Source organism: Scatophagus argus, chromosome 4 (genome assembly GCF_020382885.2).
Source record: "Scatophagus argus isolate fScaArg1 chromosome 4, fScaArg1.pri, whole genome shotgun sequence".
Taxonomy (NCBI): domain Eukaryota; kingdom Metazoa; phylum Chordata; class Actinopteri; family Scatophagidae; genus Scatophagus; species Scatophagus argus.
The window spans coordinates 15,838,410-15,854,056 of NC_058496.1; the positions used below are offsets into that span (position 1 = coordinate 15,838,410).

The window sequence follows — 15,647 nt, forward strand, 5'->3', positions numbered from 1 at the left end:
AGAGACAGACAGAGATGTTTTTAAAAAACAAAACAAAACACCCCCCCCGACAAAAAACAAACAAACAAACAAAACAAAAAAAAAACCCCAAAAAAACCTGGCAGTTATTGATGATGGCTAGCCAACGCTGCATATGGCTGTCCAGAGGCAGGGAGGCTTGGACTCAATGTCCCACAGGGTCGTCTTTGTCTGGGGATCATTCCTGAGGGAGCTGGCTTCACTCTGCTGGCTCGTGAAGATAAGCACTCTCTCCACATGCTGAGAGACGATGATAAGGGGATTGCTTCACTAAATGAAAAAGAAAAAAGGGAAAAAAATAGCCCCACCATTGGAGCTGCTAAGATGAGAAGCTTTATCAGTTTAGCTGGGAAAGACCCCCGATCCCATTCCTCCAACCATAAATCACAATTTGTTTTCCACTACTGTGCATGCTCATTAGAGGGGAAAAACCAAAACAAAAGCAAAATGTGCACACAGTTGTAATCTTGATGTTTAATCTTATTATGTAAAAATAACTTTGCAACACAGTCTTACTTATTACTTGGAAGCAGTATATAAACACATAATAAATTGTTTATAACACCGTGGGCATTTATAAGGTTTCGTTTTATATTGCCATTCATTATGTGTTTATAGATCAGCATCCAGTTAAGACGTTAGGTGAAGGAGTTACAGGGTGCAGGACACTTAAATAACATGCCAAATAAACAAGTGTTGTAACTTTTGATTTAATGATTAATCAGTCTTAAAACAAGCACTAATAAATACAATAACACTAATATAAAATATCAGTAAAACAATAAAATATTAGTATTTTATATTTGACTTAACAGAATTTATACTAATTATTTGTCAGGAACAAATTCATATTTCTACTGTTTTTTCAGCTGCACAAAATTGTTTGTTAAATATATCATAAATGTCTACAAGGTAGAATTTGTTTTCTAGGAAAAAATTAAAAAATGGCAATTTATCTTGCAGTGGATACTCTGCAGTGGAACCAAGCAAACTTAAACCTATAAAGTTATTTACATATAGAAAATTCTGGCATCTATTGCCCTCATGTCTTTATTCTAGGCATGAATGCCTAAAATAGTTTAAGCCTCGTCTGTCCATCACTTCTGCCGGGCACCCTCTCATAGCTTAACCTGCTCTTCTTCAGTGGTGTCAACACTGCAAAACAAAGGAAATATCTCAGTTTGTTAACTGAAGCTTTAAAAAGTCACTAAAACAGACACAAGTCAGGTTTCCATTCAAAGAAAATCTGCAAAAGTAAATTACAATTTAATGAATTTTTCCAATACTATCATGTTTATATTAGAAATTGGGTTATTGAGATAAAAAGTTGGTGTTTTCCCCATTAGGTTCAATTAAATTCTTAGTAATTTGAAGAGGGCTACATTATCTTCAACACAGAATGGGTGGATGGAAATGCACCTATAGCCACTATCATTCACCTGCTCTAACCAAACCTGCAGCCTTGTCACTCCTCTTCCTCTCCTGACCCCTCCAGCATTTGAAGCCATAGTTAGCTGAAACTGTAGCTGTGTCTCCACCGCTGGTGAAGCAGTGATTGCTGACCTGGCCTCGACGCCACACTGAAGGAGGGCTCACACTGTAGGACACGCGTTGGCTATCTGGTTGCTGGACTGTGTGCTGGACTGTGTGCTGGACTGTGCTGGTCTGGAGTGATGTGTAGCTGTCAGCTGACTGCTGCAGAATGAGGCTGTAACTGAAGAAATAGTTCAGCTTGAAAGGACTGTCAAGCTTTGTTGGAGCCGTCTGTGTCCACTCATCGTTTACTCTTTGAACAGATCCCCCAACTGCTCTAGCTCCGCCTCTCCAGCCAGAAAACTTCACCTTATCTTGGCCTCTGTCCTTCCCTTTCCATGGATCACGGCTGGACCGGATCCTACGGAGGTGAACATCTGGACCGCCAAAGGAAAGACTGAATCTGAAATCTGTGTTGCCATCCTGCACCACTGAGTGTGCTTTACAGAAGGTGCGGAATTGTTTGGGATGGTTGATGAGGGGTTCTGGTACTGGGTCAGGGTTATGCTCAGGGTCAGCAGTGGTGGTCCAGGGGCTGTTTGATGAACTAGTCTGGGGGTTTGTCTCAGTGATGGCTATGTGAGACTTAGGTTGGTTTGGGTCTGAGATCAGTGAGTACAGGGAAGTGGTGTCACTGAACATCTAAAACCAAGAAGAGAAGAGGAGTTGTTCAATACTGAAAAGATTCAGTTTTCTTCAAGTAAGTTTTTTTTTTACCTTGTTCCTAAGCAAATTACATTTAATGCATGAGCTGTCCTATAGAAATAAGTTTATTGTGAAGCATAGTGATTTTGACACATGTAATATAATTCATTCTTCTTAGTAGTGTTGCCACAAGTCAAAGTTAAGCAATCCACTAGTTGATCAAAAAAAAAGAAAAGAATTGCAAACTATTTAGATAATCAGTTTTAACCAATAAAAACATTTGTTGGTTTTACCTTCTCATATGCTTCACTTTTCACTATTTGACATTTCAAAATATCTCACAGACTAAAGAATTAATAAAAATAATCCTAATTCTTAGTCAGATCACCACAAAGGGCATCATAAAAAGCAAATACAGTTTCATGTTGAATGTAGCAATTTTATCTGAAACTTGTAAAATACTGCAGCTACTATGACTTTCATCTAACTACAGTATTTTCCAGTGGCTTATTTTTGTGCATCTGCACAAACAAACAACACAACGTAGGTTCATGTGGTTCCCAGAGGCCCAGAAGACATTTGATTCTCACGACTGAAGTAACATGAATCTAGTCTGAAACACAATGGCTGGGAGGGGTTGGTCATTTTGTTTTATTGGCGTTAAGCAGTCATTAGAAAGTGTTCAACTTCACTTGATCCTGTGATAGCTATTGTTTGAGTTGGAGGAGTTAAATTAGTATTTTTCAAGGCAGTCAAAGAAATATACGTTTCTCAGTAGATGTTTCTGAAAGCTGACCCTAAATGCTACATTAAAGCGCAGTGATGCATCTCTGATCACCTTGAGTACTTTGATCGGAACCTCAGGGAGCAGCCCCTTCAGCTGAGACAGAGAGGCCCTCAGGAGCCACTGGAAGAATGGTGCTCTCCTCAGCATTAGCTGACTAACCAGTGGGTTAATACACGGGAACTGCAACAAACACTTTTCCTCCTGGGGAGAACACAAGGTATTTAAGTGGTGTGCGTCAAAGAACATCCACGTGAACATTGCATTGCGAACATACGGTCAATTTTATTCACTTCACCTGTCAGTTGTTTTAATGTTGTGGCTGACCAGTGTATGTAGAATTTGTAATGATAAGGATAAAAAGGAGCATCTCTTTAGGAGTGTACCCTGCAGTTATGCTGCATGAGGTGATTTAAAGTCATTAATGAAGCCACATATTAGCCCAATCTATGTAGGAGAAATCACCTCTGAGGGATTCACAGTTAGCCAGTCTCTGTTCAGGTACTTGAGAGCATCGCTGTCACTGGCCATCAGGCTGTGGAAGCAGATCTGACTGATCCATCTGGCTATTTCCGCCATCTCAGTCTCAATCAACACCTGACAAACACAGTAGCAGTGATTTCAATCAGCTATTCTCAGGCATGGCCCTGTGTTGGACCTCAGATCGCCATCTAGTGGGCTGTGGAGGCAGTGGTCATTTACAAAGCTAGTTATTTCTAAATGCATTCAAGAATTCACATTTAAAAAATAAAATAAATAAATAAAAAATAAATTAAAATTCTGATGTGGGAGACAACCCTGCACCAGTAACCGCATGTGCTCAAGACATAACGGCTACCACACAGTCAGAAAATATGACCATGAATACATTTAATTTGGATTCATAATGGCAGGAAATGAGCTGAAAGCAGTGTGCTGAATGTGGTGAAATCCACTCAATTGAGGTGTTAAAAACATCAAACCTCCAGAGACACTTAAGCAAAACAACTGAAATGTGTTACGAAGCCGAAAGATTAAAGTAGCAGCAAAAAATCCTTTATAATAGCAAAAGAGATGTTTTTTTCCCTTTTCATTGTGAAATTTGGGAAGATGCTCCTCGGAAATCAAAAGTGGGTCACAAAAGTCACAAAAGGTTGAAAACCCCTGGTTTACATAGTTAATTTGCCCACAACCATAATATACAAGTAACTCTACCCGTGGTAGTTAGAGAGTCAGTTAAAAGAAATACTGCATTACCTGTAACTACTTTTTTATGACTAAACAGATCGACCAAATGATGTGTTGAATTTTTACAAGCATTTGTGGTGGTGTGGTGGTGTGTGGAGATTTTTTTTGACAGGAACCAAGGACATAAAGTTGATAGAAACATTAACTGTTGAAGTCAGAAAAAAAACATTTGTGCTTTGTTTATGTTCTACCTTGACGTTAAGATCCTTTGACCTCGCATTTAAGAGTACCAGAGATGAATAAACTAACACCAAATTGCTGAAGGTCTCGCTGGAAAATCTGCAATCATACAGACAAAAACAGTAATGGTGAGCCTTTGAGTACAAGATGTGTGTGTGTGTGTGCGTTGACACTGACCCTCCTCCCTGGCTGTTTGGGAAGTGCAGGATGAGCCAACAACAGCTGTATTGCAGAGAGAGAGCAATCAGCCTCATCACTATTCTCTCACTTGCTCGCTCCTCACAGAGTTCATCCACATCCTGCATACACACACAAAAACATGCAAAATGTGTGTTTTATAGATTTGCATTTCGTGGAGACTCACCCAGGACTTTTTAAGTACTGTGATCAGGGCATCACTGCAAAGGAGAGCTTGCTCTCAGTGGCCTATCCTTTTTAAATAAAGGTGAATAACAATAACCCTTACCAGTACTTCACTAGCCTTAATCACTGACCTAAAAAACAGCTTTTTCTCAATTTTGGACATTGCTTTTGTCCCAAATTAACTGGTCTTCAGTCTGAAATGCATCCCAGACAGTAGGTTAAGTCAGAACAAACACACACAGTTGCAGAAACTGAACTATTTCTCAGCATTTCTGTTCTGTACCAACGACGTGCATGGTAAATAATCAGCTTCACAGTGGATTTGTGTGTGTGTTTGTCCTTTAAAGGATTCAACAGATGTCTCTGTCACTGGTACCTGAATGATGACGGCGGTGCTTTCATCCACTGTGATCACAGTGTGGTGATGGGTCCCTCCGAGCATCTGCAAGGACGGACAGTGGCTCCTCTCCAACACAGTTATATTATACCTGTAACACGACAGACACAACATCCTTTCAACATATAACATTTAAATGATAGCTTATCATCACTGTGAAGTGTGATCGAAAAAACACATTTTTACACCTGAATGTAAAAATAGTTCTGAAGAGATTTATTCTTAACATGTCTGAATTAAGACGTAACTTCAACCAGGAAATCTCAAACAACGATTCTGTTATTTGCTAACTAGAAGACTAATGTGCAACACTTTTGATAATTGGGAAAAAAAAAACAAAAAAATCAGGCTTCACATTTGTTGCTTTTCTGCTTAACATCATTGGATATTGAACATGATCAGAAAAAAACATGCCATCACATGGCCATTTTTCACTGTATTTATACACTTGAACAAATAATCAAAAATATGAAAAATTAATGGAAATTATTGATAATAAATACAGTTGTTAGTGTCAGCCTTCAATAACCAGGTTTACGTGTAACTGTTACGTAATGAGCATTTTACTTTTTTAATAAAGAAGTGGCTTGACAAAAAAAATCATCAGATGTCACCAGAATCAAAATGTTGACTGATAAAAAGGACAAATAAGGTCTCATCTTGTCTCCATCTCTACTGTCATTAAACAGGTTTTCATACTTGATGATGCACATTGTGGTTGCTGTGGCTTGATGTTATTAAAAATATTATTAAACCACTTTATTTGCTGTAAAATGATCATAATATTGGTTTTTGGTAACATGGCCCATTGTAGGTTTTGTTGAAATATGGAAATGCAGGCTTCTTACTGGCTGGATGTGATTTAATCAGACTCAATGAAAGTGACAATGTACCCTGACTCGAGTGTCTGTAGCAGCATTGGACAGCTGAGAAGCCTGTCTGTCGCAAACAACACATATGGCACACTGTCCTCCAGGCACCATGAGGCCTTTTCCTTCTCTTCTAGGGAAAAAACACACACACACACATTTAGAGAAAAACAAATCACATTGCACATCACTGTAACATTAGTATGAATAATGTGTATTTGACCAGTGTCTGAGATGATTGTGTTGAAGGTGAAGTGACTGATGTTCCATTCCCTGCAGACTGCAGCCCATGGTGAATGGCCTGGATGGTCGTACTCCACCAGTAGAGAGAAACAGTTCCAGGGGAAGTCCGGGCCTACATGTCGCTCACACACCACAACACACATTATGTCGTGCGTGCTGGTGGAACAGGATGGGAGTGGGGAAAAAAAAAAAAACGCTTTTGTTCAACATACCACATAGCAGCTTGAATTATTTCCTTCAGTACAGTAAAACAATTACTGTTTACTAAAGTATGCCAAAGCACACTTGTTCTTCACACGTATGGCACAGAGTCTGTCCTCATAAGCCCGAGAAGCAATAAGCTCAAAGAAAAGATGTCGAGATATGAAACAACCCCAAGAAAATGTGGATGTGATTTATAAAGAACACAAATATATTTGTACAATACAAAAATACTAAAGAACATTAAACATTCTTACCTGCTGACCACAATTGCACCATTCAGTTTTTTCTTGCCCTCCTCAGGACAAACTGTAGTTACAGTAGCACCTGAGATGACAAAAACCCAACATACTTAACTACATGACACATTCACGATCACGTGTTTTATCGTCACTTGTTTCCACAGTGGTATTTAGTTTATTAACAGTGCTACTGACTAGCTGGTTAGTGAAATTGCTGAAAGAGATCAAAAGTTGCTCACCAGTCACTTGGCTCAAGGTGTTAATAATTTCAGATCTGCTGTCGTCACAGTCAACTGATACTATGACAAGAATCTACAGAGACAAATCAACCAGGATAATGGAAAATAAAAAAAAACCAAAACATTAGACAGTGAGATCATGATTATGACTAATCATTTACAGTACAGCATTTTATGTTATCTGACTTCATCTTCATGACTAACTACAACTGTAGCAGGTGTTTACAATGAAATGGAGCGAAACAATAGTTCAGCTTGTCTTGTATCTCGTTGTGAACACTGACTTTCTTCATGGTGCCCTGTTCTTTCCTGCTGTGCATCCACGTAGCCAGCAGCTGCTGCAGCTTCAGCAGTTTAAAGTTGGACTCTGGGTTCTTGTGACTGAGGTAGAGGATGATCTGCAGTCTCTTCATCAGCTGCTTCAGACGCGGCTCAGCGCATGCCTCGGCTGCCTGCGTCAGGTACTCTTCAGTGCATATGCAGAAGACCATAAACGTATAAAAGTATAGAATATACTATGTTATAACCAGTGTTGGGAAACTGCGAAATGAACACTCACAAACCCGGGGCTGTTTGCATTTTTCTGCACCGTGGATCAAATCAGAAACCACACAGACTCTATCTTCTAAAAGCAAATTCTTAAAGAAAGACTGAAGAATTAAAACTCTTAATAAATGATAATAAGGGTGTTTTTTTCTGTGTTTAGTAGTAAAAATGCACATCTGTCAGTTTATACTGACCCAGTGCAGTACTGAGGTCACACTTCAGCAGCAGCTCCTTGAACATCACCAGAACGTGAATCAGAGCTGCCTTGTTGAAAAGTTGTTTCAGATCTGCATAGAACACAAAACCAGCAGTGGGATTTCACATCTTTCCTAATGTAGATTGACTAAATTGTTTATATATTAATATCTCAGTACAATATACAGCTACAAGCCACAAATGAGGTTGTACTGATGTGTTTCTGCATTATGAAACGACATTGTGTACCTCTGACCAGCTCTGTACTCTGTGCCCGTGTCCTACAGAGCGCCTTCTCCTGCTGCTTGAGTAGGAAGTGTGTCTGGTCTGAGGCCAGGCAGCTGAAGTCTCCCCATCCCGGCAAGTTAAGCCCCAGCTGTCTGGCAGAACTCAAACACGGCTGAGCGTAAGAGAGTAGTTCGCAGTAGGCACGCTGCTGGCTGTCTGTAAAGCAGCACACTGAACCATCTAACTATGCTTTTTTCCAACTGGGACAATTTAAGTTACATGTTTTGGTGTATTTGAACTGAAGATGCCGTGAGAGCATCGCACCAGTAGATTGGACTTGTATTACTCTGCTGCCGTGTCTGTCCTGAGTGATGGACTCGGTGCCAAGATGACGGACCAGTTGACCCGTGAGCTGAAAAGCCCCTTCTTGCTCTCTGGTAACAACTTCTGACACAGTGCGGCTAATATACGCTGGCCACCTGACTGATCTTTGCATCTGCTCTGGACGCGGCTGCTGCTCAGGTGCTTGCTGGTCAATGTGTGGTGCTGATACAAAAAGGGAAAGATTACGGTGTGTGAAATAAGTCAGTCATCAATCTGTCTATAAATTGGTCAATAAAATGTCAGCAAATGACAAGTTCCCAGAGTGCAAAGGGAAGTCTTAAAATGACTCTTTGGGTTCGCTCAACGGTCTGACACTCAAACTGATTCAGTTTTACTATTTACTAAAAATGATAGTTGCTGACTTCATCGAGTAATTAATTCACTAATTATTTAAGCTCTGTGTTATTAATCATGTTCATGTGCTGGAAATTATCTTGAGAATGTTCAGTCATTTGAACCAAACTGGCCACAGCAGCACAACCAGTCTACCTGGAGTGTTTCCTGAGCTTCGAGGTGTTGCAGTATCTGGAGCCATCTGCTGAGATCTTATCATCATGAGGATGGACAGAGAGTCCAGGTCCTTCTGAGGTTGACGCCTTGGAACCGCCAGACCGTGATTGTCTCTGACATTCAGTCTGGAAGACGTGACCTGTTCAGGAGTGCGGGCACTTTGCACCTTCCTACAGTCATCTCTTAATCTGTCGATCTCATGAGCAGAAAACACAGCCGAAACTTCTGAAAACTTCTTATCTGAAACTTCATCTCTGGTGACAGCAGCAGGTTTTGAAAACACTAAGTTTACAGGCTTTGCTTTCTTATCGTTTGTGTTGACAGTGTGCATCAGGAGGCTGCCCTGACGTGTATCGGCAACTGTTTCTCCTTGAAGAAACGTGTCATCTGCCGTAGCTTCAGCGTGAAAAGCAACTGCTTCAGATTTCTTCACTTGAGGAAACTGCGTTTTATTTGTGGGACTCACCAGGATCAATCTGTCTGTGACTGAGGCTGGAAGAAAGTAGATCATTTGTCAGAAATCTTAAAACATACCGATCAAATTTATCAAATGATATTCATTCAATGATATCCATCCACTAAATAATTAATCAACTAATTGTTTTATCTCTGCTCACTGTAAAAACATCACATCTGCCCTGATAAAACTAATTCAGTGGAGAGAAGGAGAAAAAAACAAAAACAAACCACTCACACTCCACATGTTCAGGTGACATTTTTTCTTCCATCTCTTCATGCTTGGTGGAGGGAAACTCAGACCTCATGCTTTCTGTGAACTCACAGTTGCTGCGCAAATCCACCAGCAGGGCTTCCGTCCCCATCTGTGACTGCAGTTTGTCACCAGCACAGGCAAAGCTTTCTTTCTCTGAGTTTACGATATTCAAGGCTTTAGTCAGAGATTGGAAGCTGACGGCTGGTTCACATATTTGAGGCTCTGCAGGAATACATCAATATTTTAATACACCAGATTCCATTTTTACTTACACCCTTTGTAGATTTATTTATAGTGCAGGTCGCTATAACAAAAAAAAACATCTCATATATAGCTTAAAAATAAAGTTGGCTGCAGAAGCAGACACATCCTGACTTTTAGCCAAAAGCGTTGTATCCTACAGAGGGCATTATACAAGTGTGTTCAATGACAACAGGCTGCTGAAGTCTTATAAACCTTTGGGTCTTTCTTTCTGTAAGTACTGACTGATGACTTGAAACTGTAGATTCACGAAAAACAATGACCTCTGGTGGTTTGCAAAACCTACAGCAGCCCTTCAAGACTGAGGCCAAAGCACGAGTTTATTTATGCGTGTGTGTGTGTCTCTGTGCATGCTGGAGCCTATCCCAGCTGACTACAGGCGAGAGGCAGGGGACACCCTGGACTGGTCGCCAGTCAATCAAAGGGCCAACACACAAAGACAGACAACCACACACTCTCACACTCACACCTAGGGGGCAATGTCGAGCAGCCAATTAACCTAATGTGCATGTCTTTGGGATTGTGGGAAGAAGCCGGAGTACCCGGAGAAAACCCACGCAGGCACAGGGAGAACATGCAAACTCCACACAGAAGGGCCCAGACCAGGATTTGAACCTGGAACCTTCTTGCTGTGAGGTAACAGTGCTAACCACTATTTTCCACTGCATCACATTGTCAAACTGAATGAAGCAGCAGTCACATGTGAAGCTCCAGACACCGTTGTTATTGTTTGTGTGACAAAAAGTGGGACACTTTGTAACAAAATGTGCTTTACTCTATTATGTGTGTCTATGGCCAGTCTTAACGATTTGATTATTTTACTTGTATTACTTGGATATGTTTTATCTTTTTATTAAATCTCTTTTACACTAAGAAACATTTTGCTGTTCTGACCTACCAGTGAGGAGAATAATTACATTGCACTGTGACATGAATGTTCCTAAATGCATTTTATTTGTTTATCTGAATGTTTTTGTTCATTTAGGTAAATGTGAAAATTCATTGATTGCATTTGCTGTTGTGTGCTTTGGTATTATACATTCATCACTAAGGGTGACTTGTTGGTGTGGCCCCTCTTTTTTTGTTTTTTTTTAACAAAACTGTAAAACTAAACCCTGTTATTACCTGCCAACAGATAGTCCACCACGAAGGCTGGATACTTCTCTGCCTTCCAGAGTGCTGCCTCCATCTCCCTCTGAGCTTGCGCTGACACCAAAAACCTGGATGACAAAATTAGATTATAAAGAAAACTTAAATTTGGTGTGGTGACTGTTGGGATAAATAGAAGAATAACAATTCCCACTATAATTAATATTTCATTATCAGATTACCAGAGCAATTTAAGTGAGTTTTCTTTGTTACCTTAGTGCTTATCACTTCATTAGTATGTACAGTAACTGTGAAATATGTGAAAATGAACTAAACCTCATCAGGATAACTACTGCATTAGCATTCTGACCACAAGGTGATCTTTTATCATCACTCACTGTCTGCAAAGTGGCGACAGCTTTTCCTCTTGGAGTTCACATGTGGACAGACAAATTTGGCTTCGACTGGTTTTGGCAGTTGGCGTCAAAGTCACATCCAGCTCCATTTCAGTCGGCAGCATCGCACGTTCTTTAAGATAAGCCACATTAACTGAGAAGTAACTGAGAACATTTACTCAAGTACAGATCTTAAACATACTTGAATTTTAAAATGAATGGATACTTGATACTTCTACTCCACAACAGTTCAGAGGGGAATATTATACTTTTTTTACTGCACTATATTTATAGTTACTTTTTAGATTAAGATTTTACTTAGAAAACACATGAGCAGGTTTATGAAATATGATGCATTATTACAGGTTAAAACTGGAGGTACCTCTTGCATATTTATGCACCATTAGTAAATATCCAACAATACCAATAATAACTAATAATAGGAGGAGGAAAGATTTCCCGTTATGATTCCCGAACAAGTAACTCTTTGTTTGCTTTGTAATATTTACCTGCCAACTCTGACTCTATCAGGTCTCCATTCATCCTGTAGGGCTCCTCTGGTATTTCATACTGGGATATGTCTATTGATATGGATACATCTGAAAGGGAAATGTGGGAAGAAATGTTTTCTTTTCTGTGCTCTTTTTTTCTCTTGCTCTTCTTCATTTTGTCTTCACCTTTATGAAGCTCATCCAGGACTGGAGGCTCCTCATTCAGTTGTTCAGGAACAACATTCATACGACCACAAATGCTGGAAAAGGCGCTCGTTTCTCGGTTCAGATTCATTGTGTCCACAACAATCGGCAATAGCAGAGACTGCGGAGACCAAACGGTCAGCGCTGAAGTCATTTCATACTTCATTGCACATTATTCTGCAATCATCGTATTTAGTTACCTCCTCCTTCATCAGTGATTCTTTACCAAAGTCCTCATAAATGTCTGCACACGTCTGAATGTCACCGGTGGTCATATCAGGAGGTTTTTCATAAGACGCACAGCTCCTGAAACAGGTTTAACATAAAACAGACCAAGAAATGAAAGGGAAAATAAACCTAGTGAAGTAACTTTACTGCTGCTAATGGACAGTTTTGAGGATGCAGCATAGCTGAGCATATGCACCTGAATATGGTGTCCACAGAGACGGTATCTCTCATTGAGCTCAGCAGAGGGTCAGCCACAGGAAGGATCCTTAGCCTGGACAGTTTGGTTTTCAGCGTGGATAAATGCCTCTTAAATTGTGGCAAGTAATCGACATCCATGAGCTCTTCTGACAGGAGGAGATCTATGACACAAACATATTTTCAGTGTCACAGTGAAAACAGTCAATATATTGTAAAAGGGAATTCAGAAATGAAATAACATGCACAGACAGTCTTTTAGGACTGACAAGAAGTTACCTTTGTTCTTCTTTTCAGGTTTCATTTGGTCAGTTGTCCACTTAATAAATGATTCCTGACATGGATCATTGATTTCTGACTCTTTTAAATGACAAATATACTCATCCTGGTTTAGATCTTTCAGTGAGTCAGGATTAGAGCTGGGTATCACGTCCACATCCTGTTCCGCCTCACTCAGTTTCACAGTAAATCTGGAGTATCTAAATATTGATATTGCAACTCAAACAATAAAACATAGCAAGATTAATATAATGCACAGTGAGACAGTTTTTAAGTTTTTTAAGTATATGTGAAAATGAAATAACCTCTCTGGTGAATGAACTTGTTTTATTTCTCCCAGGTCGTCAAGGACAGAACCTCTGACAAAGAGTTTGCAGTTTGAGATCACTTTTCCTGCAACAGGTGTAAGAGAAATCAATAGAGAAACATACTGCTTGCGCTGGTCTCACTCAGATCTGATGCACACTTCAGTTTTCTTTCCTTGCTGATGTTTAGATTTACATATGCCTTTCTGTTCACTTTGTTCAGAGATTAGAAGAAATTCTGTTAAGACTCAGAAACCACTCAGCCTTACACAAAGTCTTAACTGGACTCTGTTGCCATCTGTTAGCAGTGAAATATCATGTTGGAAAGTACATTTACCCCAGTACTGTACCTAAGGACAAATTCAATGTACTTGTACTTCGGTATTTTCATTTTACGCAACTTAATACTTTTACTCTATTATATCTAAGAGGCAACTGTTGTACTTTTTAACTCCACTACAATTATACTGTCACTACAACAAATACTAGTTACTTTTAAGGAGTAGTGGAGTACCTACAATTTCGTGTTGCTACTTTTGCTCAGAAAGAGTAAAAAAGCAAAAAAGGTGACAAAGTTTTTCCTTTTCTTGCAAATGATGTTGTTAGTACAAAATGGACTGAGCTATAGCACCATGGAACCAGGGTCCACATCACTCAGCAGTGTTACATGACGTCTGCTTGGTCACTTGTGTACCTCTGATCCACGGTATCCTGTAGGTGACATCAGGCAGCTTGCCACTGTGAGGGTACAAGTCTTTGGCGGCTGTTAAGTAAGGTGTCGGCAGTGCTAGCAAGTCCTTCATTAATTTCAGACTGGTGGTGGTCTGAAATAAAGACAGAAAGGAAAGACGGGCGTAGAGCAACACAGCATTAGAATCTAAAAAAAAAATTAACTAATTAAACTAATTAAAATTAATAAGGCACAAACTCACCTCAAAAACATAGTCGAGAGCTTTGTATCTGTTAGCAGGAAAAAACTGAGCAGGAAAACAGCTGACATTTTCAGACCTGCAAACGTCATAACAAGTGATACAAACATACATACGCGTATTTTCAGGAGAAGATTAGTTTAATGACTCTTGTATTCTTCTCAGTGTCTCAACAACCACCTAAAACAAATTCATTTATTGTCACCTCAAACAAGAAAATTTAAACACATTCCTAAAATAAGTGTGTCAACTATTATCAGTGATGGAAAAAGTACTCAGATAAATAAAAGTAAAAGTATCCGTACCACAGTGTACAAAAGTATTAGGATCAAAATATTCTTAAATATGAAAAGTAAAAGTTCCCATTATGCAGACGTTACTTTATTAAACCCTGGATAGCTAGTGAATTCCAATAATGAATCCGCTGAATGTGCATTATTAATCTGAATATGTAAACAAACTAACGGTACAAACTGGAGATAGAAGTAAGAACTGGAGTACTCACGTACAATATTTCTCTCTAAACTGTGGTGGAGTATTACTAAGGCAAACAGTGGGAATAATTTAAAAAGTACAAGTTCCTTACATTACAGTACTTTAATAAATGAATTTAGCTTCCACTGTCCATCACAAAATAAATCTTACATTAACGTTAGCTACGTTAGCTTGGTTTGCTAGTAAGCTAGCAAAATTACCTTATTTAGCCAACGTTATTTTTTATTGCATTAAACTGATAAAACATTCCATTCAAATTAGAACTTCAGCACCTCAAACAGAGCAATGAAACCCTGATTAACGACACATGTGTTGGTTAACATCAAACTTACATGGTGTCAAAGGTTTATGTTGGTGTGGTTGTCAGACGAAGCGCTGATAAGGAGGAGCTAATGTGTTGACTGGCAGGCATCAAGTCAAAGATCGTTTATTGAACATGAATCGGTTTCATCTGAACTACAAAGGTGGTCCTTAACCCTCACACAACTTCTAAAGGACGTTTTATTTTCTCGAGCAATGCATGTTTGATTTTGTTGAGCTTAAAAACTCAAATACTACAACTTTTAAGTCAAATGACACAATCAGTTTAACGCACTAAATCACGGAATGCATTTATTATTGTTAGCAGTAAGTAAACCATCTGAATATATAACGACTGTGTTGCAGTACTTGATTTGTAGACTCTAGAACTAAAACAGCACTTTTACTTGACAGAGTTCAACAGAGTTATTTTACATTGTGGTATCAGTAAGTTTTAAACGCATGTACTGCTTCTTCTTCTTATTGTTGTTGTTATTATTATTATTATCATTATAATTAAATACCATATGCACTGTTTCATTTTTACCACAGGGAGGCACTATTCACCACATTATGAAAAGACAGCTGACGAGGAGCTATAGACCAGTCCAGTCTAGTTAAATCATAAGCTTAAATATGAGGGAATCATACAGTACTACAAATACTGGGTAAGAAAGAGTCATTTGGATCATTTGACAGAAAGCTTTGTTATATTACCAATTAAAGATGAACTTTAGTGAAAGAAATAAGAGACTTGGCTGTCCTGTGTCGGACAGTTACAGTGTGCCACAGCTCTTCTTTCTGGGTTTCTGTTGTCTCCTGTGTATGCTTGTAAATCTTGTGTATGACCTCATGGGACACTGTTAAGTTAACAGACTCTTAAAGGTCAGTAAAAAACATCCATATTTGGATTTTACAAGTTTCTCATCAAGGTGACAAAAAGCACATCATTCACTGGGG

The 15,647-nt window shown here is 39.2% G+C and overlaps 1 protein-coding gene across 9 annotated transcripts; it reads right to left on the bottom strand.

Moving 5' to 3' along the window:
- Positions 1 to 713: 713 nt before the first annotated feature.
- On the bottom strand, positions 714 to 14,872 carry LOC124057344 (protein shortage in chiasmata 1 ortholog). 9 transcript variants are annotated; one of them, XM_046385457.1, is made up of 28 exons: positions 14,720 to 14,872; positions 13,896 to 13,971; positions 13,658 to 13,787; positions 12,964 to 13,051; positions 12,659 to 12,858; positions 12,381 to 12,543; positions 12,157 to 12,262; positions 11,939 to 12,077; positions 11,771 to 11,860; positions 11,265 to 11,394; positions 10,919 to 10,997; positions 9,499 to 9,742; positions 8,784 to 9,296; positions 8,235 to 8,456; positions 7,932 to 8,126; positions 7,682 to 7,774; positions 7,226 to 7,407; positions 6,942 to 7,014; positions 6,718 to 6,787; positions 6,240 to 6,415; positions 6,041 to 6,149; positions 5,127 to 5,238; positions 4,565 to 4,686; positions 4,399 to 4,486; positions 3,446 to 3,577; positions 3,035 to 3,184; positions 1,458 to 2,193; positions 714 to 1,173 (listed from the first exon to the last, which is right to left on the bottom strand). In XM_046385457.1, coding segments are annotated over exons 1-28 (4,506 nt in total). In that variant the 5' UTR covers positions 14,722 to 14,872; the 3' UTR covers positions 714 to 1,087. The 9 variants fall into 9 exon arrangements, with proteins under 9 accessions (XP_046241413.1, XP_046241412.1, XP_046241415.1 ...); XM_046385456.1 differs by having other exon boundaries at positions 9,499 to 9,738; positions 10,903 to 10,997; XM_046385459.1 differs by having other exon boundaries at positions 8,784 to 9,000; positions 9,271 to 9,296; positions 9,499 to 9,738; positions 10,903 to 10,997; positions 11,771 to 12,077.
- Between the last annotated feature and the right edge of the window lie 775 nt (positions 14,873 to 15,647).